General features: G+C 31.0%; 1 protein-coding gene across 4 annotated transcripts in view; it reads left to right on the top strand.

Moving 5' to 3' along the window:
- Positions 1–14,110, top strand: part of LOC143245847 (disks large homolog 1-like) — a 119,624-nt gene extending 105,514 nt beyond the window's left edge. For 3 of the 4 annotated variants that reach the window (XM_076492119.1, XM_076492113.1, XM_076492105.1), the window contains 4 exons: positions 2,075–2,247; positions 3,293–3,402; positions 11,686–11,777; positions 12,337–14,110. In XM_076492119.1, the coding sequence (XP_076348234.1) occupies positions 2,075–2,247; positions 3,293–3,402; positions 11,686–11,777; positions 12,337–12,443 (482 nt within the window). In that variant the 3' untranslated portion in view covers positions 12,444–14,110. Of the gene's footprint in view, positions 1–2,074; positions 2,248–3,292; positions 3,403–11,685; positions 11,778–12,336 lie in introns of those variants that run through there. The other variant, XR_013025700.1, reaches the window with a different exon arrangement.
- The last annotated feature ends 13,036 nt before the right edge of the window (positions 14,111–27,146 follow it).

Below are 27,146 nucleotides of genomic sequence, written 5' to 3'. Positions count from 1 at the left end.
CCTTATGGTACAGTGGACTAATTTTAAATTTATTGCCCAAATAAAGCTAATTCTTTATCCACACTCTTTTTACTCTACATGAATGGCTATTTCTTTTTCATATTATGAAATGTTATGGCTATTAATTAATTGACAGAAGGCATTATTTTTTTTTTAATTAAAGCTAGTTTAACATGGTCTCATAATCTGATTTTAAGTTTGCATTTTATTTATTCAGTGTTTTATTTGTTGCTTCTGTAAATTATCATTTAAACTTTCTTTCTTTATAGTGTGTAAGAAACCATTTTCTCATAAAATTGTTCGTAACTACATATTACACATATATATTCCTTGTTCTTACATTTGTTTTCTTATATATATTTTATTATCTTATGCATCACATTTTTCACTTAAAGTAATTCATAATTCTTTATTTTTAACTGTACATTTTAAAATTTTGACAGTTTTTTATTATTTTGTAAAAACTTTGTCCTGCATTCTCTGTGACTTGCATATTTTTTATTATGCCATCTTTATTTTTTGTTTTGAAATATCAGTGTTCTTTGTAAAACTGTGAATCATGTGTGATGCTTGACCTGAAGATATTCCTAAAATGAGACTGAAAGCTTGGCAGTAATAAGCTGAAGGCATAAAAAATATTTTGAGTGTATTAATGAACTACTTTTAAATTTTGCCATGCTTTCAAGTTTCTGACTGTTTTTGTGTTGTTTTCCTTAACTGGATTAATGTACATGAATTTCAAACATTTCTCTCTATTTTGTGTATTGTAAGATAAACATGTGTGTCTATTTGAGCCTTGAGTACAAAACTTCTAGATTCAAAAACTAAAAATAAAAAAAAATACTCAGCATTTTAATAAGTGAAATTCTCACAGTAATATTAACATTAGGAATGATAATGAAATAATTGTTTTACATTCTAAAAGTAATCAAAACTAATATCCTTAACAGTTTGAGAATACAGTTGATTTTTTAATACAATAAGTAAATGGTAACCCTTTGTAATTAGTGATTTATTTGCATAATATATCATTACCTTGATAATTATGTGAAAGTTTTGGCTGAACCAACATCTAAATTTTAAGAACTTTCTCTTTGTTAAATATAAGCATAAAAATAGCACAAATAGTCTTAAGGATTTGAAAAGAAACGAAAAAAAGATTCCTACAATCAACTTTCACATTAGAAAGCTCTCTTTAGTGTAATCATACAAAGAATGTTGAGTGTGAATGGTTATAAGATATTCAAAAATCCAAACGATTCAGTTTTAATTTTTTTCATTGTAACAGAAGGATAATTCTGTATAGTAACTATTTATGCAGTTGTCTGTTAATAGAAATGAACCATAAAAAGAAGCATATGTAAAGATGTGTAATACAAAAAAGCCACAGTATTAGACAGTATGTTGGTTCAAAGGAAAAAAAAAACTTGAAAAAAACACACCATTTTAACATCTAAAGAACATATAAGAAGCAACTACATATTAGTAGGACAACAGATATAAGTTTAAAAATACTACTTAGCCAAGCTAAAAATAATGGTACTTACCATAAATACTTCATTTTTAATTTTTACATTAATGGAAAAACTGGCTTTAATATGCAACAGTCTGTTTTGATACTGATAACAATCAGTACACTTGAGCTCATTTAACTTGCAAAATTAGACTATCAAACTGCCAGATAAACATTAAGATCATTAAGAAATTTCCAGAAGTTTTATCAAAAACTTAGGAAGATAGGTGACACTGGTATTTTTAATGTCACTTTATTAGGTTATAGAAAGATATATTTTTTTGGAATATAAGTGCTAATTAAATGATTTTTTGTGAAGCTTTGATATTGTGTTTTATGTAGCTGTTTGCCATGAGTTTCTTTCTATGTTATATTTCATAAATGGCCTAAACTTATTAAAATTTTGTGTAAATATAAAAAAAATAATTTTAATATTGTATGGGCAGCACTGCAACACACAGTTTTTACAGCATTTCATAAGTTTTTTTTTTCAAGGTCTTCAATTTTCTCTTACATATTAAATTATAAGACAAACTTTTAAAAGCGTTATTTGAATTGTAGATACCACTCGACCAAAAAGAGATTATGAAGTTGATGGCCAAGACTATCACTTTGTGGCTTCTAAAGAGCAAATGGAGAGAGACATTCAAAACCATTTGTTCATTGAAGCTGGGCAATACAATGATAACTTATACGGTACAAGTTTAGCCTCAGTTAGGGAGGTCGCAGAAAGGGTGAGTTTTTCAATAAAACATAATGTTTATTTTCTTGTGCAAAAGATGGTCTTTACAGGTTTTAAATGAAAAACTGTACAAGGCCTGAAATGAAATATGTTTAATTTAGTAAATAATTTTATTGGTTGGTATTTATTATTCTTAAAAATGGTTATCATAAATAAAACTTTTTATTTACAAATGCAGTAAAAACAAAATTTCTCAAAATGTTTTGAAAACTCCAGAAGTTCTATTTTTTAACTTTATTTAATTATGTTTTATAGTTACCTATAAAAAGAATATTTCAGAGCTATAATAAAACACTGAGGAAATAATGATTTATTCAAGAAATATAAATATGTATTGGGGGAGTTAAATGAGTAATGTACAATACACTATTTTAATTATTTTTTTCTCTTCAGAATTGTAATGCTTTGTTATTATAACCATATTGAACTTAATTGTTGTTAAAGCCTGCTATTTTGAAAGAGGAAAAATAGTAAAACTATTTTCGTGTATGGCATAGTCAAATTCAGTATATATTCTGGTGTATGTTTTGTGAGCACTAGTATTATTTAATGATATCAGTGTTCTTTGTTGTTGTTTTTACATCCTTTTTGGAAATGAATAGTCTCCATATACTTTATTATTTTATATGATTTTAAGAATAGTTGAGAGAATGACAGTTACTGTGCATTGCGTAATACATATTTTTATTTTGCTACCAGGAAAGAATTATACATTAATAATATATCAGGATACCATAGATCTTAAGGGTACCACCTAGGATTAGCATACAAAGTGCAAGAAGCAGCTGTTATGTGTTAGAAATATAATGCAAATTATTGTCTAAGAAGGTACAAAATTAACTGTAATTATAATTTATATCTAGTTGTGTTTTTGCCGTAGTTGGAATGTCTTTTAGTTGTAAATTTATGTTATCCTTTAACCTTCATGGGAAGATCAAAAGTATTATTTGTGAATTCTACATAACGCTAAAAATTAGATTATTAATTAATTACATTTATAATGAAATAGCTGAAGCAAGTTATGTATTTTATGTTAGGGTAAACACTGCATTCTAGACGTAAGTGGCAATGCTATCAAACGGTTACAGGTAGCAGGACTGCATCCTATTGCTATTCTAATTAAGCCTAAATCAGTGGATACTGTAATGTAAGTATATTTTAATTGGTCATGTGAAATTAAAATTTTAAAATGATGGTATAGATGGTCTTAGTTGTTTTTCAACATTTTTTAGTAAAAATACAATATCAGAAAAGTTTGCATAAACTCTGTATTAGCAAAGAATTTTTGAAGATTTTGGTAAAATTTAGTTTTCTGTGTTTAGAAGCAATTTTCAGATTTAACATAAAAATAAACTAATACTTAAACAAATTTCTGTTTCAAAAACGAAAAAATTAAAATGTTCAGAATAGTTGTTTTTTTAGTGTAGTGTCCCAATTAAAATATTGTATTGAACAATGATGTATAATAAATTCAAGTATTGAGAAAATTAAGTATCCAAATGCACTAATAATTTACACTTGTTTATTGTGATTACTAAAGAGCAGCACTTTTTCAGTCAAACTCGTCTGTAAAGAGTATTTAAAATACAACCAAAAATGTTCAAAATATAAAATACACCTATTGCACATTACAATTAGATTAGGTTAAGCAACTTGTATATGAAAAATAAAACAAAATCATCAAAATTATAAATTATAAAAGCATGGTCCTAATCTATACACTTAATACACAGAAAATAGTATGTGAAATAAAAATATTGTATATAAAATAGCTACGTGATTTGATTTACTTCTAATCTGCCCAAAGAGATATTCTTTTTTGTAAAAACATAAATGTAAAGTTATAAAAGCCTAAAAAACAATTACTTTAAATTACTAAATGATTCCTTGAACTTGTTACAAGTTCTTAAAATACAATTATAAACCATACTTTACCTGGACACCTTACATAAGATTTATAATGAATTATTCTGAATCTAATATTCTCATTTTGTTGCAAATAACACAAAAAGCACATGTAAATATAATTCTTTTAATTATAAATAAACACTGTTAATTATGCAACAAGCATGTACCATACTTTCTGCATTTATTTGTAATATATACATATGCTTGTCAAATAATTGACATAGGACTTCATTATCTTTGGAGAAATTTGGATTCTCAGAACTCTATAACAAATGTATATTTTAAAATATTTTGTTTATTCAGAAGCTTTTCAACTCTGTATTTGTCCAAGTCTACAGATTTACAATGCTAAACTCAGGGGTTCGATTCCCCTCATTGAACTCAGCAGATAGCCTAATATGGCACACACACACGCTTATTGTATTTTTGAATTTACCTGAAACAAATCTTCAACTAAATTCCAAGTTCTTTAATGCACCATTTAAAGTGTTATAATGACATTACTGATGGAATCACATCATTATGCCTACTTTTTTCTGATGATCCAAACTATTGTAAAAAGGAAAAATATTTATGATACCTACATAATAATACATTCAAAAATTAGATAAAAAGGGATTTAGAAATTTCCACACCTGAAAGAAATGATAAAAATCCTAAATATTTCATAAATTATGCATTACCATACACACAAATCCAAGAATTTAAAATATAAATAATAAATATTTATATTTTGAGAAAAGAAAAAAAAATTTTTTTTGGTAAAATGAACTATGCTCCCATATCTTAGTAGTTGAAATAATATCGACTTTCAGCTGTAACTACTCTCTTTTGAGGTCAGCTAGTCCTTATTATTGTTCCTTATCTTTTGAGGTCAGCTAGTCCTTGTTATTGTTCCTTATGTTTTTAAGCTTTAACTACATTAAGAATCAACCATTTTTTCTTACAATAATATCCTATTTTCCTGGAAAATTGTGTTGAATTTTCAAGTACACTGATCACTTTCAGGTAAGAATAGTAACTGCTATAACTAGAGATTTGTTAGAATAAGTATCATGATGTTAAACAGAACTTCTAACCAGAATGAATTGAAGGATAGAGATTCGACACAAAAGAATGTGGTAAAGAGCATACAGTTTGTTTATCTGCATAATGAAACAAGTACAATTCTGCAGAGACACAGTTAGGTTTGTTTGTTTTATTAAACACAAATCTACACAATAGGATACCTGTACTGTATATTCCATGAGAATTGAAATCTAGTTTTTACTATTATAAGCCTTCAGGCTTACCACTGAGCTACTGGGGTAGGCACAAGCACAGGTAGGATTAGTTCTTAAACACAAAAAGACACTACTGCTCTGTTGCCATTGAGAGTTTTGCAAGGATGAGAGAATCATTCACAATATACATATTAAAGAAGTCAGTTCTTCCAAAATACATCACTAGCATCATTTATCACTGTGTATCTGTCTCCATATATTTTTAAACTTATGCATGACCAGTATCAGTATATATAAAGCACATTAGTGTAAATTTAACAAGTCATTTAGCAACATCTTACATCTTTGATAATGTATGACTAGCTCAAGAATTTAGTTTGCCACATTCTTTAGCCAGCTACCAATGCATTGCTCTTGCAGGACACTCGATAAATGTGTTCAAATAATTTGGGTGAATGAAGAATGCTCATCTTTATAAACTAAAATGAGAGGCATACCTCAGTAGGATAACAGAGATTTTATAATTATAAGATTCTTAAATCCTCTAGTATACTGCACATGATTTTTATTTATTCATTGTGGGATGAAATACTTCTGTTTTATATACCATATTGCTACATAATTTTAATAAATTACATTCACCCAAGATTGGCTTCAATCTGCTTTAGAAAACCAGTATTAAATTTCTCAGTTAATGCTTTTATGTTTTTTAAAATTCACTTAATCTTTTGAAATACACATTTAAATATTGATTATGAAAGTTAAGGTTCTGTTACATTACTGGATTCAACTATTTTCTAATAAAATAATATAAAGATAAATGAAACAATTAATGCAAGTAGTAAGCATCATCTTTTTGCCTGATAAAAAACAACAATGCACGATTGATGGGGTGCATGGGTTAATCATGTTAAAAGAAATACGAGTTTTTTTTTCTTTTATAAAGCAGTTGTTTTTTAATATAATTAAATTAAATGCAAATGCATGGGTCTATCACTTTTGCTTAGCAATTTTTCATGACCTTCCAAAGAATTTAAAGTTATAGGTTTTCAAAGATAGTTGGGAGCCCTTTACAAATATTCTTCCATAGAAAATATCTAGGTATGCAGATAAAAAAATCCATAGTTTAATATGTTATACTGAATTAACAGTATAGTTATATCATATAGGTTCACTAAGTAATAGAAGATTCATTTAAAATATTGATTAGAGAATAGTACTAAATTATTTGCTGAGTTGACATAAAATGAAAGATTATGAGACTGGAAATAAAAAGTAAAATAAAATGCATAACCTCTTTTAGAACACAAAACACAAACGTAAAGTGTGTGTTTGCTTGCTTGAATAAACAAAATAGATCCTTGTTGTGGCTCAATACCTTCAGTTGTTGTTAAGTGTTTCTCTTTTCCTGACTAGCCCAACTCTAATGATAATCCACTCTATACTGATTAGATATTGGTGCTTAGCATGCGAGAAACATAGCATTTACCAAGATGGATCAGCACTATCAATGTGAGTAGTCATTCTCATTTAACAACTTATGTGGAACTATAATCTTTATACACCATCTGAACAACTACTGAATGATATTGCTTATTACATTCTTACACAGTATGTGATATTGAGTAGTATCCTCCCAGGCAGTAACAGGGGTTTCCACTTTAAGAGAAACAAAGGTAGCTTGGAATTAAGTCAACCTTATGGCTTTCTCAACCACTTGTTATGTGAAACATGCACATATGCAGAACAAGGGAAAATTCGGAATAAATATTATAACATCATTGCATATTACAATTTATCTCAGATGAGTCTCCAATTTATTAAGTACATTATCCATTATAATTTCAAATATCTGGACATTTTAGTTTAGAAGTTAATTGAATTTTGATATGTATGAAATTAATATTTGCCAACAAGAAATTTATATGCAAAAACGGCTCGTTTGGGTTGAGAAAATATTTTACATAGAAGAGCGAACAACGTTTCGACCTTCTTCGGTCATCGTCAGGTTCACAAAAAGGTAAAATATTTTCTCAACCCAAACGAGCCGTTTTTGCATATAAATTTCTCAACAAGTGGGTTTCTCGACATCACTGATTTGCCAACAAGCTTGATACATAAAGGTTTCTTTATTTACACAGATATATTTTAATATATAAACAATTATACAATTTATAATAACTGTTATTACAAATATTGGTTTATATACAAGACTTTTACAAATTATACTGAGTCTCCTATCTGGTCTAGAACTGAATATTTTATCAATATTCAAGGTCCACAATGAGCCAAATAATTCTAAGTTGATATTGTTACACCTCACTTAAGCTAGCTAGCTGTCTTTTCTTGGTTGGCTTCACCCCACTTACAAGCTGGCTTTTTACTGATGAAGATATTTAATGCCCTCGTAGAAATACTAACATTCAAAGTTAATTCACTGAAGTTTGTAATGTTTGAAATCTATAAACATTCCTGGAAAATTTCTGTACTTTTCTGATTAATAAGTATTAACCATACAAGCCTACAAGGCTTATAGTATACTGACTGTAGCGACCAAAAAATATTCTATACACTTTTTTAGGACATTGAGTTATAAATTTTTAGGCAAGATTTTTGTGACAATACTGGCAATCACGCTGTTGATTCTTATGCTCTAGAATCTTCTACAAATCTAGTGTGAACAAGAGGGACTTACACGATACATATTTAACAATATATGTCACATGCATCAAACCAAAACAAACACATATGAAAAAATGTATAACAGTAAATCCATTACAACATTAAAAAAAGATAGAAAATCATAGTATATTTAAACAACATACTAAAATAAATACTAATTTCACCCTTTAACAAGTCATATGGAATATACTTTTATTCTTATATATACAATTAATTTTTCTAAATTTGATTCTTATAGTTTCTGCATGTATGTTGCAACGTCCTTATTGATGTCACAAGGTTGTAAACGTGTCCTAATATTTTTAAGTCACATGCTAATATATACATATGTTTGTATTATCCTTCTATACAGGTAACTTATTTCAATATGTAATATGTACAATCTGTACAAATTGGTTTGGGATATGTTTTGGATAATCTATACAGACATGTTGTTGAAGTACATAATCTAATAAGTTATGGGATATTGACATAAAGATTTTTGTTGACTATAAAAGTGATATCTTGATCTTTTGGTCTTGATTTTTTCCTGTTCTTGTGCAGATTCTCAAAAAGCCTGTTTATTTCAGCATCCATTTAAGGTCACAATAATAAACTAAGAAGCCAGTCAGTTAGTAAACTCAGTATATTGACCTTACTGTGTTTTCCTTTGTTGATCATTTGAAGTTTATTCTCTGTATAAAATTTCTTCATTTTTTCACATACTTTACATATCTGTGGGATACCACAACATTGCTGAACACATTTCACACTTTCAGCTGTTCTGGATGTGTTATTAAAATTATGGCCAATTTTGCTATTTAGTTAAGAGAACTAAAGAAAGCTCTTCATGGGCTAGCTAATGGCCTTTTTCCACCTGTTTTGTTTTCAAAATCAGAAACAGCTACAACTATATCCTAGAGGTCTTTCACCAAGCTGTGTAGCAAGGTGTACATAAGATGCCAATCAGGATAAAAATTCCAATTCCAAATTATATTCCTCAGGAAGGGATATAATAGAGTCCTATGGTACTAAATCTATCTGTGACATGAGACACACATATGGAAGCCAAACACACCACCCATAATGCCATTATACTAAAATGTGCACATAGTTTTATGAAAGTCAGAAGCTATTAAATATTTTTAAGTATATTCAACACACTTTTTTATACCAGATTATTATATAACATTTACATAAATGAGACATAACACCAAATTATAGGTATTGCTACATGAACTAAAGTAGCACATGAAGAAAATAAACTGTTATTATTTGTTTAAGAGATAGGATTGGATATTTATTGTAAATTATTTCATAAGTAAAAATGACACTGATGCTAGTGGTATAGTTAAGACAAAAACAAAATGTATTTCAACTTTTCTTTCAAAACTAATGCCAAGCAAGTTTCTTATCAAATACACAGACAGTGTTATTACTTTGAAGTGGTATGATAAACATGCTGTTTGCATACTTTCACAGGGAGTGTGGTTGATAGTAGAAAGAAGGACTGTCCTAGACACAAAAAAGATATGAATACTAGATGCAATAATAGATTATATTCACAACAAAGCAGATATGCAAAGCTCAGTTGAATGTGTTAGAAAACTATTATTCCACATGGTTAATATTACCATGCTGAACTTCTATAATACTTGTACAGTTAAAAATAAAATAACACAACTAAATCACTTTATTTGAGCTGTAGTGTATTAGCTATTTGAAAAGTATGATGCCATGACTGCACATTCACATACTGGCCATGTAAGTATGACACCAAGTACATCAGATTTCCCTGACAGACTATTGCACATGGTGAAACATCTTACATTATTTTATTATTGTATTCACTTTGTATTATGTGACAATCTCCTGATTGTTGGGGTTGTGTAAGACTGTGGGGAGATAAAAAGAACAAAACATCTGTGAGCTTGAGCTTGTACCAGTGCATGGTAATAAACGGGGAGGGAATGCAAACAGAGCCAGCAAACAGGCGCTTGTCATTATCACAAGACATTTTCTCGAACTTCAAATGATTTTTTGTTCCCAAGAAAGGTTAGTTTGTGTTTTCTCTAGGTTTTCATCTTTTTACAGTATATGTTATTAACTAATAAAACTAAAATATTTCTTTAATTTTTCTGTTTTCCTCTGTCTATAGGACCCCACTTAATTTTTCTGGTTTAGTACTCAAAGAGTTAACAGGTATTTTCAGCTATATCATATATAAACACTTATTACTATCATATATAGAAATACTTTACACCCTTCAGAAGAAGGCATTAATCGCAATTTAGATTCTTGTTATTTTAACTCTAGCTACCAATTTTTGGTGCTTGTCTGATGAAATAGGTCACCATACCTCTTGCAAAGCAACTCTGTGTATAATACGTTTTTGTAGCCTGTCTGTCATGCTAATTTTCAGACAGCCCAGAGCAATTCATTTGAATTCAGGGTCATGATTGTTAATTTGTCAAAGTAAATTCTGGAGAATATTTTTTTTCATACTACTGATGGACACAGTGTGGATTATTCACTTGTTTTTAATGTGGTGAAAGAAATGTGCTATGATTCCAGTAATTGTTTGTAATGTCTGCCATCATTCTCAATAAAAGGTTTTGGAAATGGTGACACACAATACACATTTTTGTGCAACTGACCACTGTGGAAAATAGGAATGCAATGCCAAATTTTGTTCTTAAGATCAACCGTCACCCAACGCTAGTATTTCCAGACAGCCCCACAACCAGATATTTTCAGGGGATTTCTGTCAACCATGATGACCAAATATGTGGAAATCCCTACTAATAATTTTTTCATTGAAACCATTGAATAACTGGTTTCTCTCAGTATTTGTAGCATGTTGTGATGTACCATCTCACAAAACACAGTTTCCTGCTGAATGTCCTTCTCAAGGGAGATGGGCAACATTATCTTAACTACATAAACCTTGAGAAACACCACATTCAGGACAAAGGTTATGTAAAGCCATTCCTGTATTGCATGCATTGCTATAGAAAAACTTCAAAGGTGTTATATAAAAAAAACCATGGAAAAACTCTGTTCATAGTCATTTCTACAGGCAAACTAATAGCTTACAGAGGACATAATGTTAGAAGAAGAAGCTGCATTGAGTAAGTAGGATTCTCACATAACAAAATATGCAAACTCTAAAAGTGCATTCTACATGAAAGTGTGTGCACTTAATTCTGCTAATACGTGTGTGTCATGGTTTAGGAGATGCAAGGTCCATATGTTCCAGCTGAAATAGGGGGAGTGGGTCATGCACTGATTTATAGCATTACATTTTTAAGCCTAACATGGCTGACTATTTTTGTTAGTTCAGAATGAAGATGGAAAGTATTCCTTTCTTACATACATCAGAAGAGATTTTACTATTTGCAGTAGCAATGGAAAATATCTTTTGATTAAAACTTTGAGTTACAAAAGAGATATGGCTGTTGAAATCAGTTGTAATAAAAATAAAATTGTGCTTTCTTTTTTGATTTAATATAATAACCTTCAGCACAGTACTCAGAAAATCTAGCTGATAAACAGTTCAACCATGAAATGACAGTGATAAATACAAGCAAATGATATTTTAGGGAACAAGATATGAACTTGAACTCATTATCTTTCAGGAAAGTTAACAAAAGAGTAACTGAAGAACAAGCTAAAAAATCTTATGACAGAGCAATGAAACTTCAGCAGGAATTTTCAGAATATTTTACAGGTACAATGTTTTCTTACTTAACTGAGAGCATTCAATTCTCACTATTTCTACTAGTTTTACTTATTTGAATGTTTGGACTATTTTTAAACATCTTTAGAACAGTCATACATTAAAGAAATAAACAAATGATGATGCTTTTAAACACAGTTGTGTTTCTGACATGAAATTATGTGAATTAAAGATGTTAAGAAATGAAAGGAACATATTTTAAAATGTAATGTGTGATCTAACTGACTAAAATTTGGAAGATTTATTAAAGATGTTTGGAAAAGAAACGAGCTTTGCATTAACTAAAAGGATAAGAAACCTTCAAGACTTGTGTGTATAATTATCAGTGATTAAGTAAAACTGATTATGAATATAATTTTGTCTCACAATGGGTCTGTCCTGCTTCATGAAAAAAATATAAAAATTAGAAAATAAATATGTAAAAGTTTCATAACTTTTCTAAAAGAACTAGAGTGAATAACATTATTAAAATATACTTTGAGAATTGAAAATAATTCATTTTTTTGAATTTCAAATGTTTACTTGGATAAAACATTCTGTTTTTATTTAGCCGTTGTTGAAGGAGATACCCCAGAAGAGATCTATGCAATGGTGAAACAAGTTATTGAAGAGCAGAATGGTCCCATTGTTTGGATAGCAGCCAAGGACAAAATCTAAGTACCCACTACCTACCATTGGAGGATCTTCATGTTATATTTTTATTTAAAAAAAGTGTTTTTACAAAGAAATTTTCAAGGCATCTTCTGTTGCCATCATCACACCTCATTGCCTTTAGTTTGACTTAACTATTTTGACAACTTTTGTTGTATTTGTCAAACCCTTGAATAAGTGCAAAAGAAGCCTCAAATATGCTGCCTGATTATTATTGGAGTAGTGGAAATGAAATACATTATTTCACAAATAGACCTCGTCTTTAGACTGTGTGATAAATTAGATATAGCTGATTGAAAACTGGATTAAATTATTTTTATCACTGACCAATTGCTGCAGGTTAAATTTTTGTGTGTGTGTGTGTGAAATTATGTTGTGAGCTTCTTTATTCCAGGACTTGTAGTAATATTTTTCAGTGGATTAATTGATTCTCTCATTTGTTCCTGTAAAGTTCTTTCCAAACTCCTTTCATAATAATATAATCATAAAAATTAATGTTTAATGATAACCCGTAATATTTATTTAGTGTTTTGAACCACATGCTGAATGGGTTGCTTTTATTTTTTCTAGAACCTATTTCTGTAGTTTTCTTTAGAAAGTTGAATCGTAGTTGCTTAAAACGTCTGGGCTTGATACTGTGCATTTTTATAACATTTTATGGCAATGATGTTGTCCAATAAAGAAAGATTAATGGTAAAAACAACATTAAAATAAATGCTTTCCATTCAAAAAAATCAAGCTATAAAAATTGTCTAACAGTAAGATAGTGCAAAAACTTTGTGTTTTTACAAAAGTACTACAGATGAATGTTACACACTTTTCAGATAAAATATTTGTATTTCAAAATGTCAGAAAAATAATTGCCAGTCTTTTAAGTGTTTTTCTTATTCCTAAATTTATTCAAAGTAATATTGCTAAACATGTAGTGGAAAGATGTGATATGGTACCAGTGATATAATTTATGTTTAAGAAAATAGCAGTATTGTTCTTTTTGTGAGTAATGGGCTAAATACATTATCCAGGTGTAATACATAATGAAAACATAAAGGTTATTGGTAACACTTTCTCATTTGTTTCTTTGTTTACTATCTAGTTGAAGCCATACATTTTATTATACTTTTAACAGCCCCCCCCCCCCAGTAGCAAAGTGGTATGTTTCAGACTTACAATGCCAAAAATTGGGTTTTGATACCTGTGGTGGGCAGAGCACAGATAGCCCTTTGTGTAGCTTTGTTCTTAATTGCAAACAACAATAGGCTCAGCATAGCCAGGTGGTTAGGGTGCTTAAATCATAATTTGAGGGTCATGGGTTCGAATCCCCATCAGGGCAAACATGCTCATCCTTTCAGCCATGGTAGTTTTATAATGTGGCAGTCAATCACATTATTCTTTGGTAAAAGAGTAACCCAATAGTTGGTGGTGGGTTGTGATGACTAGCTGTCTTCCTTCTAGTCTTATGCTGCTAAAATTTGCTAGTGCAGATAATCCTTCTGTAGCTTTGTGTGAAATACAAAAAACAAGTAACAATAACTACTTTTAATAAATAATTTATTTTAAAAAGAGTATAAAAGTAAGAGAAGGCTTGTTGGATCCCAGCTCTGTATATAAACTATTTGTATTTCCCTCTAAATTTGTAACTGTATGTGAATATTAAAAGCACAGACATATTTCAATTGATTAGTTTCTTGTTTATTTTTTTTTTCTTTCTGTCTTATATATCAGTGCTTCTTAACTGGGTGGATGGTTCATCTAGAAATATATGATATCAGAATCAGAATGAATGAGAATTATGGGGCAAATGGTGAATGAGTATTATCAATTATACAACAAATTCAAGAGCAAAGATATCATTAGTTATTATTATTATTTATTTATTCGAGTTGTGGTTTGATAAATATATTTATTTTATCTTGTATTCATTCTCTTTCTTGTTTGATGTATATATAAGTTATAATAAAGAATTTTGTATTCTAATGTGGTACTTTTGTCTTTTTTCAAACTGTGATGAGAGAGTTGCCCTGAAAACCTTATATGGATGTATGATATTAGTAAAGGTTAAGCTTATATGGATGTATGATATTAGTAATGATTAAGAAGCACTGCTAAATAACATGGTACAGAACTGATTTTTCATTTTAACAGTAACGTTGCCTTTTTATGATGGAAGTTCAGTTACTATCCACAAGACTTGTATTATAATTTAAACCAAAACAGATTCCATATTTCTAGCACATTAATGTTATTAGAATAACATAGCATTAAAATATATCTAATAACAAAAGACTGATTATTTTGTGCTGTTTAAAGAGAGAGCAAAATTAAAAGATTAAGTCCAAAAGTTGTTATACTATTAGGAATAGAACATGTAACCTAAATGGTAACAAAGGACTAATGTTGTACATATAATATTCTCATACTGTTTTATCTTTGTGTTGCTATTTACAAGTAATAATTCACCACAGGATAGGAATAAGAAAACCTATGGTCTATTCAAACGTTCAGATAACATACTAGTACTGTGTAAGGGTAAGTAAAGCTGTCACATGCAGTCAGCATCATTCACATTTAACTTGGAAAACACTAGACAGCATTGCTGAATGACATCTAGCTCTGTTTTTAATGTGTAATCCATCTTATCTATATAATATTATTTAAGAAGCTAGTAGGTAATATGAATACAGGTATATTTAAGGATTCCACATTTCAAAAAGTTGGACTTATTATACCTTCATCAACAATGTTGTTGAATTTATTGCTCAGTTTTACAATAAACCTATGTATAGGTAAATAAAATTACATTCTATGCAGAGAAATTAAAAATTCATCAGAATATTACATCACTTCTTCCTCAAAGAATCATTTCACTCAAAAGACTTAAATTTAGCTTCTAACAGAAAAAAATTTTACTGATAAAATTTTACTATGCCTGTAGTTTTCTTTTTTCAGTTCCAGAAAGAACAAACAAAGCTCATAGAAGCCTTCTACTTAGTGCTAAGTTGCACCATAACTGTTACATTGTACTGTTATGATACACTGATACATCATTTCACCTCATGACCACTTTATTTTATATTCGACAGTACTCATGGCCCAACAGTCCAAGCCCTCCTTGGGAGATGTGTACTTCTTTACCGACAATGCAAATATGCTCAGTCCCTGTCCCTAGCTATATGAACTTGCTGCACTTCCACAGTTAAACAGCCACAACAAACCAATAGATACTAAAATATGACCCAATCACCAGCACCCCAACAGTACTAGATTCTGCATTAAAATGTTTTGGATAGCAGCTAGCATAATCAGTCTATTCAATATACTTTCAGTTTTAACATGAAGTTTGTCCAATCCTAATAAACTCATTAAAAATAATAAATTATTATTTATATCTGCTTTACTCAAATCAACTTGCACTATATCGTGACTTTTGCATGTTAATATGTAGAATACGGTAAAATAACCATTACAACTATGCTTCTGTTGGGATCAGTCTTCAAATTCTATCACTGCAAATCTTCAAGCTCATTACTGAGAAGCTAGAATACAAAGTATACAATACTGTTTCAGTAAATTCAATACTTTCACATTTTACAACCATTTAAGTACAAATATCTTTCACTTATATTTAATTCTTTTAACTTAAGAATAAATTTGCAAGCAAAAGAGGTGAACAGCACATAAAAATTCTAAATAATAAAACTAATAAACTGTAATTCAGTTAAGATATAGTAATTGTAAGTTAAAAATATCACAAAAATAAATTTCAATGTACATTGAACAAGAAAAATGAGATTTGTATAGCATGTTAAAAACAAACAGAAATCAAGAATGTCTTGGCTTTGTATAAAAGTACAAAACTTAGTATTCACAAAGGTTAAAAAAAAAATTCAGGAGTGATACATTTATTACAGGATGCCAATCCCTGTTTACTTATGGATGACATAAAGATGGGAATGACAATTCTGAAAGAGGTGGATAACCTGTTTTATGCCTTCTGTAGCCAGTAGAAAAGCTATAACCTCCTTGAAATGATGAAGATCTGCAAGATTAGAGGAAAGTTTGAAAACAACCAGATAAGGGAAGGAAATTTGAAAACACAAGGACAAACCACAAGAAAGAACCTTCATAATTCAAACATAATTACCAACAGAAGTCCACAGGTGTGTAAATAAGGAAAGCCATACTTCCACAGAACTGCAGCCAAGGAGGTGGCATATGACAGGTTATCTACCTAAACCAAAGGCTAGCCCTTCAAGAAGAGAATGGATGAGAAACAGAAAAGGAGCAATTCTCGAGGATGGAGAACCTGTCTGAGCACCCACTATCTGATAAGGCAAGAAACCAGGAAAGACCACTGACAAGTAACCTTAGCCTGATACTACAGTTATTTGAGAATGGCTCCATAGACTTTATTATTAAAGGGAACAACACAAAGGTTATTGACCAAACATTTTTATCTTTCAATTTCATAAACCACAGTTATAAAGCAGTTAAAGAAACATAGTTGTCTCTTGAAAATCAAAGACATGAAATAAGCAGGCTCAAGAAAGAATAATTCAAGATAAAAGATGAAATTCTTGTACAAATTACAAAGGGTATAAGAAAAAAATGCATCTGTATGCTAACAGTGCCAAGGAAATAATGAGTCTTTTTTTGTTCAAATGCACCCAAAAGTGGTCGGAATATCATACAGCCTGAAGTGCATGGTGCAAACTATGTATAGAATATATTAATTGCTGAATATAGGTAAAGACCTACTTTAACATCCAACTTGACTTGCTAGTATCCAGAAATCAGGTAAAACTAAGCAGCGTTGCGTCATGATTTAGACTCCACTCCTAAGTATACTTATTAGCACACACACTGAGCACCACCCAGCCATATATGAGCTAACTAGACTACCAAACCTTGAACATAATCTAAACCCAGTCCGAGCACTGTTAGTTTTCTGCATTAAAAGATGGGAACCATGACTTTTCTTATTTTCTTTTGCACATGTTGAGCAACTGCAGAAAAATAACCAACGTTTGGCAAGAACTAGTAACAAAATATGATATGCCAAAATATGATAATATCATATTATTAATATCAAATATGATTAATAATTATTTGTTTTGTTTGTTTTTAATTTCGTGCAAAACTACACTAGAGCTATCTGCGCTAGCTGTCCCTAATTTAGCAATGTAAGACAACTCTTGTGCTACTCTTTTACCAACGAATAATGGGATTGATCACATTTTATAACGCCCCCATGGCAGAAAGGGCGATCATGTTTAGTGCAACGGGAATTCGAACCTGAGACCCTCAGATTACGATTCGAGTGCCTTAACCACCTGCCCATCATTTAATAATAATAAATAAAGAATAATATTTGTAGAAATGTATGCTTTGTAAGTTAGTTTCATTAATATTGGCTGAAGCATCAAAGTGCACAGTTGTTGCTAGTACAATAATATCATTTTCTAGCTAAATTCTCCCCTATCTCTATAACTTTATTGAAACACAAACGCAATATTCAGAAAACGGAGCCGTTTAACTGCCTAAAAGCAACAATCTCAATAATTATCACTGGTTAGTCGTTGACTGAATAACAGAAATACTTTTTTTAAAATATTGCTCATCATTCTCCGAAATTCTAAACAAGTTACACGTTTTAATCTTACGCGTGTATCACACAACGTCAAACTTTCTGTAACCAAGAAACACACCCCAGAATACTGCTCCCTTTCTGGTGGGAATGACGTGGGGGGATGGTGTCGGCAAGAGGCTCGCAATTTGTGGGTCGTGGGTTCGAATCCCCATCACGCCAAACATGCTCGCTCTTTCAGTCGTGGGGGCGTTATAATGTGGCGGTCAATCCCATTATTGAATGGTAAAAGAGTAGCCTAAGAGTTGGCGGTGGGTGGTGGTGACTAGCCGCCTTCCCTCTAGTTTTACACTGCTAAATAATGGACAGCTATCGCAGATACTCCCTATGTAGCTTTGCATAAAAAAAAAAAAAAAACTCTTCGTTGTCCATAAACTCCCTTGAATAGTCTTGTTACTATTACTAAATAAAATTGAAACGTTCTTAATTCGTAATAAATGATCTATTAATAATATTAATATTCATGAATATAGACATTACAATAATAAATCGTTTAGTTTCCATCAATAAAATATTTTTTTTCTTCACTTATTTATTGTTACTGTATTTTTTAGTTTATATTTTTAATAGTACTTAGATGGAATGACTTCTTGTCCTTTATCATCACTGGCCATCTAGTCACTGAGTAAGTTTTTATTTATTTATTGGCTTTTCGTTTCAACTTTAGGTAAAGCTATTCGAAGACTCTTTGCACTAACCGTCCATAATGACAATGTATGTGGTAATATTTTGGAAATTGTTCCCAGCAAAACCGTGAATTCTTCAGAAGTTTAATATACTTCCAGTAAGATATCCTTTGAAGGCAACTGTAAGCCATTTTCCTGTTGATGAGCCTCCAAACAGCTTTAGAACACTTGTTTCTTTTGAATTTTGTTTTGTCACACATTAGGTTGTTTCTCTTAATATTATGCTGTCTTGTGATGTACCTGTAGTTGTCCTATATCCATAGATGGCAAAAAGTAGTAACAGAAGTAAACTACATGATTTTTTCTATTCCAAATTATATAGTAAATATTACTTAAGTTTGGATGGATATCTTGAGCAGATACAAAGAGTAGTTTGGTTATTTCACTGCCATTTCAGTTTCCAGATTTTTTTATCCTAACATTGATGTTGTTTTAATATCATGAGTGTGTTTGAAATCATTTTAAACTTGCCTGGTGTCATATTTTACTTCTATTTTTCACTTAGTTCGATTTCTTTTGCATTTACGTTTTTACTTCACTGATCCTCGTACATTATGCATGGCCTCCTGGATCTTAGATAAAATTAATCCAAATTCGCAATTCATCTTAATTCCTTTTCTTTTGTTTCTAATTTTGTCTCTTTATCGTGATATTATTTTAATTTTCTTATTCGTTTTCGTTTATTTTTCGGATTCTTTCTTCTAAATTCATATTTCTTTCTTCTTTGTTTTTATTTAACTTTTATCTCACTTTATTCTTGAACTTCTTTTCATTATTTATCATTTCCATAAAATTTTCGAGCACCTGTTTACATGTCGAATAATGATTTTAATTTTATTTTTACCAAAGTAATGTCCTTTCTTGCACCAGTGTTGTAAGCTTGTAATTTTGGACGAGTTATTTTGGAGAATTTGATCAATGCCAGTCTAATTAATGATATTTAGCGTTTTTTTTTATTGTTGTTGAGCTTCAAGTTTTATAAGTTAGCTTATCTAACATTCACTGATAAGGTAAATTCTACAATTGATGTTTATGTAACTAGTACTGTGCTTGTTAATTTTTGAAACATTTATGTTTCTCCGTCGAGACATAAACAGTCTTCACAAACCTGTAATTTATATATATTTTTTTCATTTCATGCAAAGTTACACAAGCGTTATCGTTCGCCGTTCCTAGTTTAGCAGTTTAAGACTAGAAGGAAGACAACTTGTCATCACCAACCATCGCCAACTCTTGGATTATTATTTTTACCAACGAATAGTGAGATTAACCTTCACATAATACCACTCCCGCGGCTGAAAAGGCGATCATGTTGGATGTGACGAGGATTCGAACCCGTAATCCTTAGATTACGACTCGAGCGCTCTAACCACCTGACCATGCCAGGCCTTTACAAACCTACACGATTTGACTTGACTATTTGTCTGCATGCCAGTAAGAAACTAGCAATAAATCACTCATTAACTCAAAAACAACCATCCTCTCTCATTGACTCGTAAATCAATTAAAAGGTTATTTACATTTAGATATAATAGTACTAAGTTACTACATATTTAATGATTAAAGCTGAACGATTCGACTAATTATTATATTATCGAAGTGTGACTTGTCCTAGGTCATGCCGTTCTATTTGCATTGAAACTGTTAATAAGAGCTTGCCTTTGTAATGTTTTTAAATTAGAGCAGCTAGGGTTTATTTTAAGATACTTGACATTTCCTGGGAAATTATTGTAATTTTTTATTACGAATTATTTATTAGATAAAAAGATATGTAAAATTTTTAACACCGAAAAGAGAAACTCTTCTTTTTTTGTACATTTTCAATTAAAATGCTTTGTGATTAAGAGTTTACTCTTAACTCTAACCCAGATCAGTTATTTTATTTTTAGATTTACTGTAGCCAAGCGACCGTTCTTTCTAAAATTGCGCCATTGTTTGTCAAGGTATTAGTCTGTCAAAATGTGTACTTGTTTCTTTTAATTATCACTCTAATGGTAACTAAATACAAAATACCTTTTAAAATAAATTAAAATAGAGTTAAGAATGATTAGTAGTGTTTGGTTTGTTTTGAATTTCGCGCAAAACTACACGAGGGCGATCTGCGCTAGCCGTCCCTAATTTAGCAATATGAGATAGAGAGAAGGCAGCTAGTCATCACCACCCACCGCAACTCTTGGGCTACCAACGAATAGTGAGATTGACCGTCACATTATAATGCCTTTGCGGCTGAAAGGGCGAGCATGTTTGGTGCGACCGGGATTCGAAGATTAGTAGGAAACAATAAGTTTATGTCAAAACAGGTTTTGACATTTTAAAATATTTTTTTTAAATCATAAAAAAATAAAAATAAATTGCCTAAACTTCTTTCCATTTAAATTCCTTGTTTCCTAATAGCGAATCTTAATATTATTTTTAAATACTACGAGTCACTTACTATCTCAGCTTAATCGGTGACAAACTATTAAACTGTATAACTTGCTTGAAGAAAAAATTCGAAGTTTCCTAATGAATTTAACCAGTAATAAGTGAAAATAAAAATAACCATACAAGAAGTCCCCCGCTAGTACAACGGTATGTCTCTGGATTTACACCGCTAAAATCAGGAATTTGAATTCCCTCGGTGGGCTCAGCAAATAGCCCGATGTGGCTTTGCTATAAGAAAACACACACCATACAAGAATAGTCATCTACTGTTTAATTAACATAATATAAACCATTATTATATCTTATAGTATTAATTTAATTTTAAACTGCAATGGCGAATAAAATATTAACTATTTCTTGAATATTTATTACTGTAATCAATTTTTATAGGTTGTAAAACATGGAACTCAACCATAGGAAGACGAAATTCTATTCTTATTTGTACGAATTATTCTAATCGTTTAACATACACAAATCTGAATACATTTAATGTCTATTAGGTATCTAATAGGTATCGCGAATTATCTGGTGTTTTATTGTTTCAGAATGTGTTAGGTTTAGAATTTCTGATGGTATACGTTGTTTATTTTTCTTATAGCAAAACCACATCGGGCTATCTGCTGTGTCCACCGAAGGGAATAACCACTGAATTTAGTGGTGTGAATCCGAGGGACTACTGATAGTAATGCAAACCTGTACATTATTGCGTTTAAGTAAATTGATTTGATTGTTTTAGCAGTTTCTCTATGGAACAGACCTATCTGGTTTCTAATTCAATTTTGATTCCTAAACCGAGCATTCATGCTTATGATATACGGTAAAAAAAAATAATTATTCATTTATTTTCTAATTTACAAATGTTAAGCGTCCTTAAGATGAACTGTTTTAAAGTGCATGCAACTAAAGCTATGTATGATATACAAATCGAATTTTGTGTTTATCTAAACGTTTGGAATATAATAGCATAAAGAAATTGTAGAAAAATGTGGTTAAGAAGGTATTATTTTAACTTAAAGATACAATCACACAACTATAATCTTGGTAAAGCTAAACAAATTAAAAATGCAATCTTGTTTACTTCGCAATCAAGAACGGCAAACCAAGAAAAGAGTCATGAACAAAAAGTACTATTCGTCTGCATAATTGTGTTTTACCTGCATATGTACATGTTGGTAACCAATTATGTTGTTCACGAAGCGAACTGAAAAAGTTTGTTACATAACATGAACATGAATAACGCAATTACTATATATTGTATATAATATTCTCACAGACTTATGGTTGCCTGATTAGCTTAATACACTTTTAATTTTCGCTGATTTTCTTTATTTTGAGATCATAATATATTTGAGAAGGAGTTATGTTGTAGTAAAATTCCTGCAACAGACTTTGAAGATGAATCAGGCTTGTTAAGTGTAAGTGTTTACCGTCAATATTCGATGTTGTCCTAGATAATTTAACATACTTTAACTCGTACAGTTCGATTCGTTTTTCTTTTAACTTATACGAGAAAGAGGTTGTTATTATCACAGGATCCTGTTATGACACCCTGATGTCTGAAAATGAGTAAAAACTGCATGCCAAAAGTCGTTATTACAGGATATGCATTTTGACGAAGACAAATTTGTAACACTTAATAGTTTGGGCTTAACTGAGGCCTATTGGTAAGTCTTGTGTTCTAACCATTCATTATTTCACTGTAGAATATTCTCAATGATTTACTGGAAATCACTAGGCTTAAACATTCAAGAACATTTTATCTCTTTCTACCATTTGAAAAAAATTGTAATTAGATGCATAAAGTAAAATCCAAATATATGTATAGAGATAAAACAGGCCTAATATCATAGGTGCGTCGATAGTGTAAATAAGCGATAATTTTAGCGCTATAATAACAACAATGATGAATTGTATAAAACTAAAATCACGATACATAATGTGAATATCAAAACTGATGTCGTCACTCATAACAAAATCAAACTTCAAAAACCTATCGAATTAAATATACATATTTAAAAGTGAATTAAAAATCACATTATAAGGTATAGGTTTTTTAAAGAAATATATGTCTAACGGAATAACCTTCATAGCGTTTTGGATATTCCGTCTACTACACATAATATAAGAAAACTCAAATGAACAATGAGATTGCTGTCACGGAAAATCAACTGAGAATTAGGAAATGGGTGCTTTAACCCACAACATGCCAACACCCATTACCATTCACTGTCTGCAGTTCTATTAGGACGTTCTTGAATCACCCAACAGTTATATTAACAGAAAGGGAAATCAAGGATTTCAACATACACAACTTTACATGCGATAAATACGACAGACAGTGGGAGATAAGTATATCGTGTCTATTTATATGCAAAAACGGCTCGTTTGGGTTGAGAAAATTTTTCACATGTATTTTGTTTGCAAAGAATTATTAGTAAAGGACAGAAACTTTCAATTTTGAACTTTGAAAACAATTGCATGTCAAGTTATGGCCAAATTTATTTATGTTTTACATATATCACATAACTTGTTCCGGTATTTGCTGATGATATATGTGGCTTATATAACATACCTGACTGTACTTTATCAATATCTTGCAATTGTTTTATATTTTTTCTACAATAAAACTACTAAGAGCAATAACTAGAATATTTAGTGAAGTGAAAACAATGAATACATAAAAAATACAACTAAGAAAGAATCGGATGCTTACGCTTTGAATCTCTTGATGTGTTTATTATAATTACAATTCATAGTGGACCTAATATATGGCCTCCTGTGCTATGCAATCCCGACATGGCCAATTTTGACACCATAAAAATCGAAAACTGTCTATATTACTGGAAAATGCATTTTTGTATCAAATCCCATGTAAGTACATTTTTTGAAGAAATACCAGTGTATTTCGCACAAAGAAACCCGAGGGCTATCTGTGCTAGCCGTCCCTAATTTAGCAGTGTAAGACAGGAGGGAAGGCAGCTAGTCATCACCATCCACCGCTAACTTTTGGGCTACTCTTTTACCAACGAATAGTGGGATTGACCGACTGTCATATTATAACGCCCCCACGACTGAAATGGCGAGCATGTTTGGCGCGATGGGGATGCGAACCTGCGAACCTCAGATTACGAGTCATACGCCTTAACACGCTTGGCCATGCCGGGCCCTAATGTTTTCCAAACTGAAGAAATTGACCTATAGATAAAAAAAATCCAAAATTGTCTATATATTTCTGTTTGAAACCTGTAAAAATTAATTTTTATATCAATTTCAATGTAACTTGGCCTAAATATGACGAAATAATTTTGAAAAAAACTATAAAATTATACTTTTTGTGGCATCTTTACCCCTCCATAATTGCTAAAAATACAATTCCCTATTTTTGTTTGTCAGTTGTGGGACCCGTAAAAAAAGTATCCTTGTACTGAATATCACGTATATTGGTGAAAAGACGGCCGAGAAACTGACCAAAAGCCCCAAAACTATGACGACCTTCTAATCGGCAGTCAGAATGACCAGTTGACTAAATCATTGATTAATGAAATAAATGGTAATCCTTCCTTTTCTGGCCCGGTATGGTCAGGTGGTTAAGGCACTCGACTCGCAAACTAGAGGTCGTGAGTTCACACCAAACATGCTTACTCTTTGCTGTGGGGATGTTATAAAGTGACTGTCGATCCCATTATTCGTTAGTAAAAGAGTAGCTCAAGAGGTAGCGCCGGGTGGTGTTTACTAACTGCCTTCCCTGAAGTCTTACATTGCTAAAAAGGGACGACTAGTGCAGATAGTCTTAGTGTAGCTTTGTATGGAATTTAAAATTAACCAAACCAAACTTTGCTTTTCTGTCTTCAAGTGGTAGCTTCAGTATTATGTCATCAGGATGTTATGTGGCGCTGACGCTTGTTAATTGTCATAGAAATCAGGTTAGGTGTTGAATGGTGACGTCATATACTAAACGTATGTTTTATTTTGTTTTGAATTTTGCGCTAAGCTACTCGAGGGCTATCTGCGCTTGCCGTTCCTAATTTAGCCGTGTAAGACTAGAGGGAAGGCAACTTATCATCACCACCCACCTCCCACTCCTGGGCTACTCTTTTATCAACGAATAGTGGGATTGACCGTCGAATGATAATGCCCCCATGGCTGAAAGGGATAGTATGTTTGGTGCGACGGGAATTCGAACCCGCGACCCTCAGATTACAAGTCGTACGTCTTAACCTACCTGGCCATACCGAGCCATATTTTCAGTTAAGTATCAAACTCGAATGATCTTAAGCTGTGATTTCTTACTGGAAGGAAAACTACGTTTGTTTGGAATTTATACCACAGCAGGCGAGAAATGAGAAGAAATAATTGTTCTAACTGCTGTTGATGAAAAGATATCTTGAAATTTAGGAGCCTGGGATATACATAAAAATGTATCAGGTGATATCACGATTACTTCTTTACTCAGAATCAAAGAAACATATATACCTATCGATTTCAAGTAGCTTTGATAAAGAAATATTTTTATTTTCTGGGAATAACAATTTTTTTAACTTTGTAGGATATTAATGAAAGTTTTATCTTAGTGTTATTTCCGAACAAGGTAATCACTACACACGAATTTTATATTCAGTATATTCATTTGTAATTTTACTATTTTCGTTTTTGGTTCTACTTAATTGTTTATGTTATTTGTGAAATCATGTACGAACTTACTTAATGTATTTATTTGGATTGTATTTAAATTGTACCTGAAAGCAAGATGAAATCTGAGTGTTACTTGATGCACAGAATTTGGGATATTTCTATTCACAGATACATGTAACCAATTTGCATGCTTCATTTACCAGGTGTACCCAGGTTCTGCTGATAAAACCATAAACTGATGGAAGGAAATTTCATATAAATTCTGCTTTGATTATTGTAGTTTTTATTTGATTTTTTGTATATCTAATTTTTTATGGTATTTATCTATTTGCAGTGTTTTGTTTTACGTTTTCTGTTAGCCAGTTTTGTACCTTATGTTTTGAAGTCTCATATCTAATGTTTAAATTTTCTTTAATTTTTGTTTGTTGTGTACATGGCAGGCATTGATAACTGCACAGTAATACGGTTTAATTTTGATTTTGTTTATTTTGACATTAATATTCTAGTTTTGAAATATACTGATTTTGTTTCTGTATTATGATTTTCATCTGCTTTAATTTAATTACTTTTTTGTTTAATTATCTTTTATGTAATTTTAGGTTGCATTTATTTAAAACCCTTTATTATTTTTGTGTGGGTGTTAGTGTATGGCATGTGTGTCCTCATTTGTTTGTTTGTTGTTTGAATTTCGCGCAAAGCTGCACTATGGCAATCTGCACTAGCCGTCCCTAATTGAGCAGTGTGAGACTAGAGGGAAGGCAGCTAGTCATCACCACTCACCGCCAACTCTTGGGCAACTCTTTTACCAACGAATAGTGGGATTGGTGGTTACATAATAACGCCCCCACGGCTGAAAGGGCGAGCATGTTAAGTGCGACAAGGATTCGAACCCGCGATCCAGTAATCTTTTTAAAGTTAATCAATATTATTTTCTAACATTTAATCATAAAAATTGTACTGTCTATTCTTCCTCAATCTTAAAGTTTTCGAAGGCATATGATATAACAATTTACAATATAATTTTCTGAGCTACAATTCTACCAAAACTACAATGTGAATTTATTTACTGGCTTCCTTTTTAAGGTGTTAAGATTTATAACCAAGTCTTACTCCAGCGGTCTCTCTTGAAAGCGGGAGTTATAAGTATTGTTTTCTTTATTGTATATGGAAGTGAATAAAATACCTTTCTAGAATTAAAGACTTTTTTTTTATAACTTTACAATTGGCCGTTTATATAACTATCTGGAAATGCTTCGCTGATAGTAATGGTGTACAACAAACATTCAAGTTAGCTTAAATAAGCTGGAAATAAAGTGAATAATT

Source organism: Tachypleus tridentatus, chromosome 1 (assembly GCF_004210375.1).
Source record: "Tachypleus tridentatus isolate NWPU-2018 chromosome 1, ASM421037v1, whole genome shotgun sequence".
NCBI classification, from domain to species: domain Eukaryota; kingdom Metazoa; phylum Arthropoda; class Merostomata; order Xiphosura; family Limulidae; genus Tachypleus; species Tachypleus tridentatus.
Note: the sequence above shows the minus strand (reverse complement) of the source record. Positions and strands in the feature narration are given on the sequence as shown.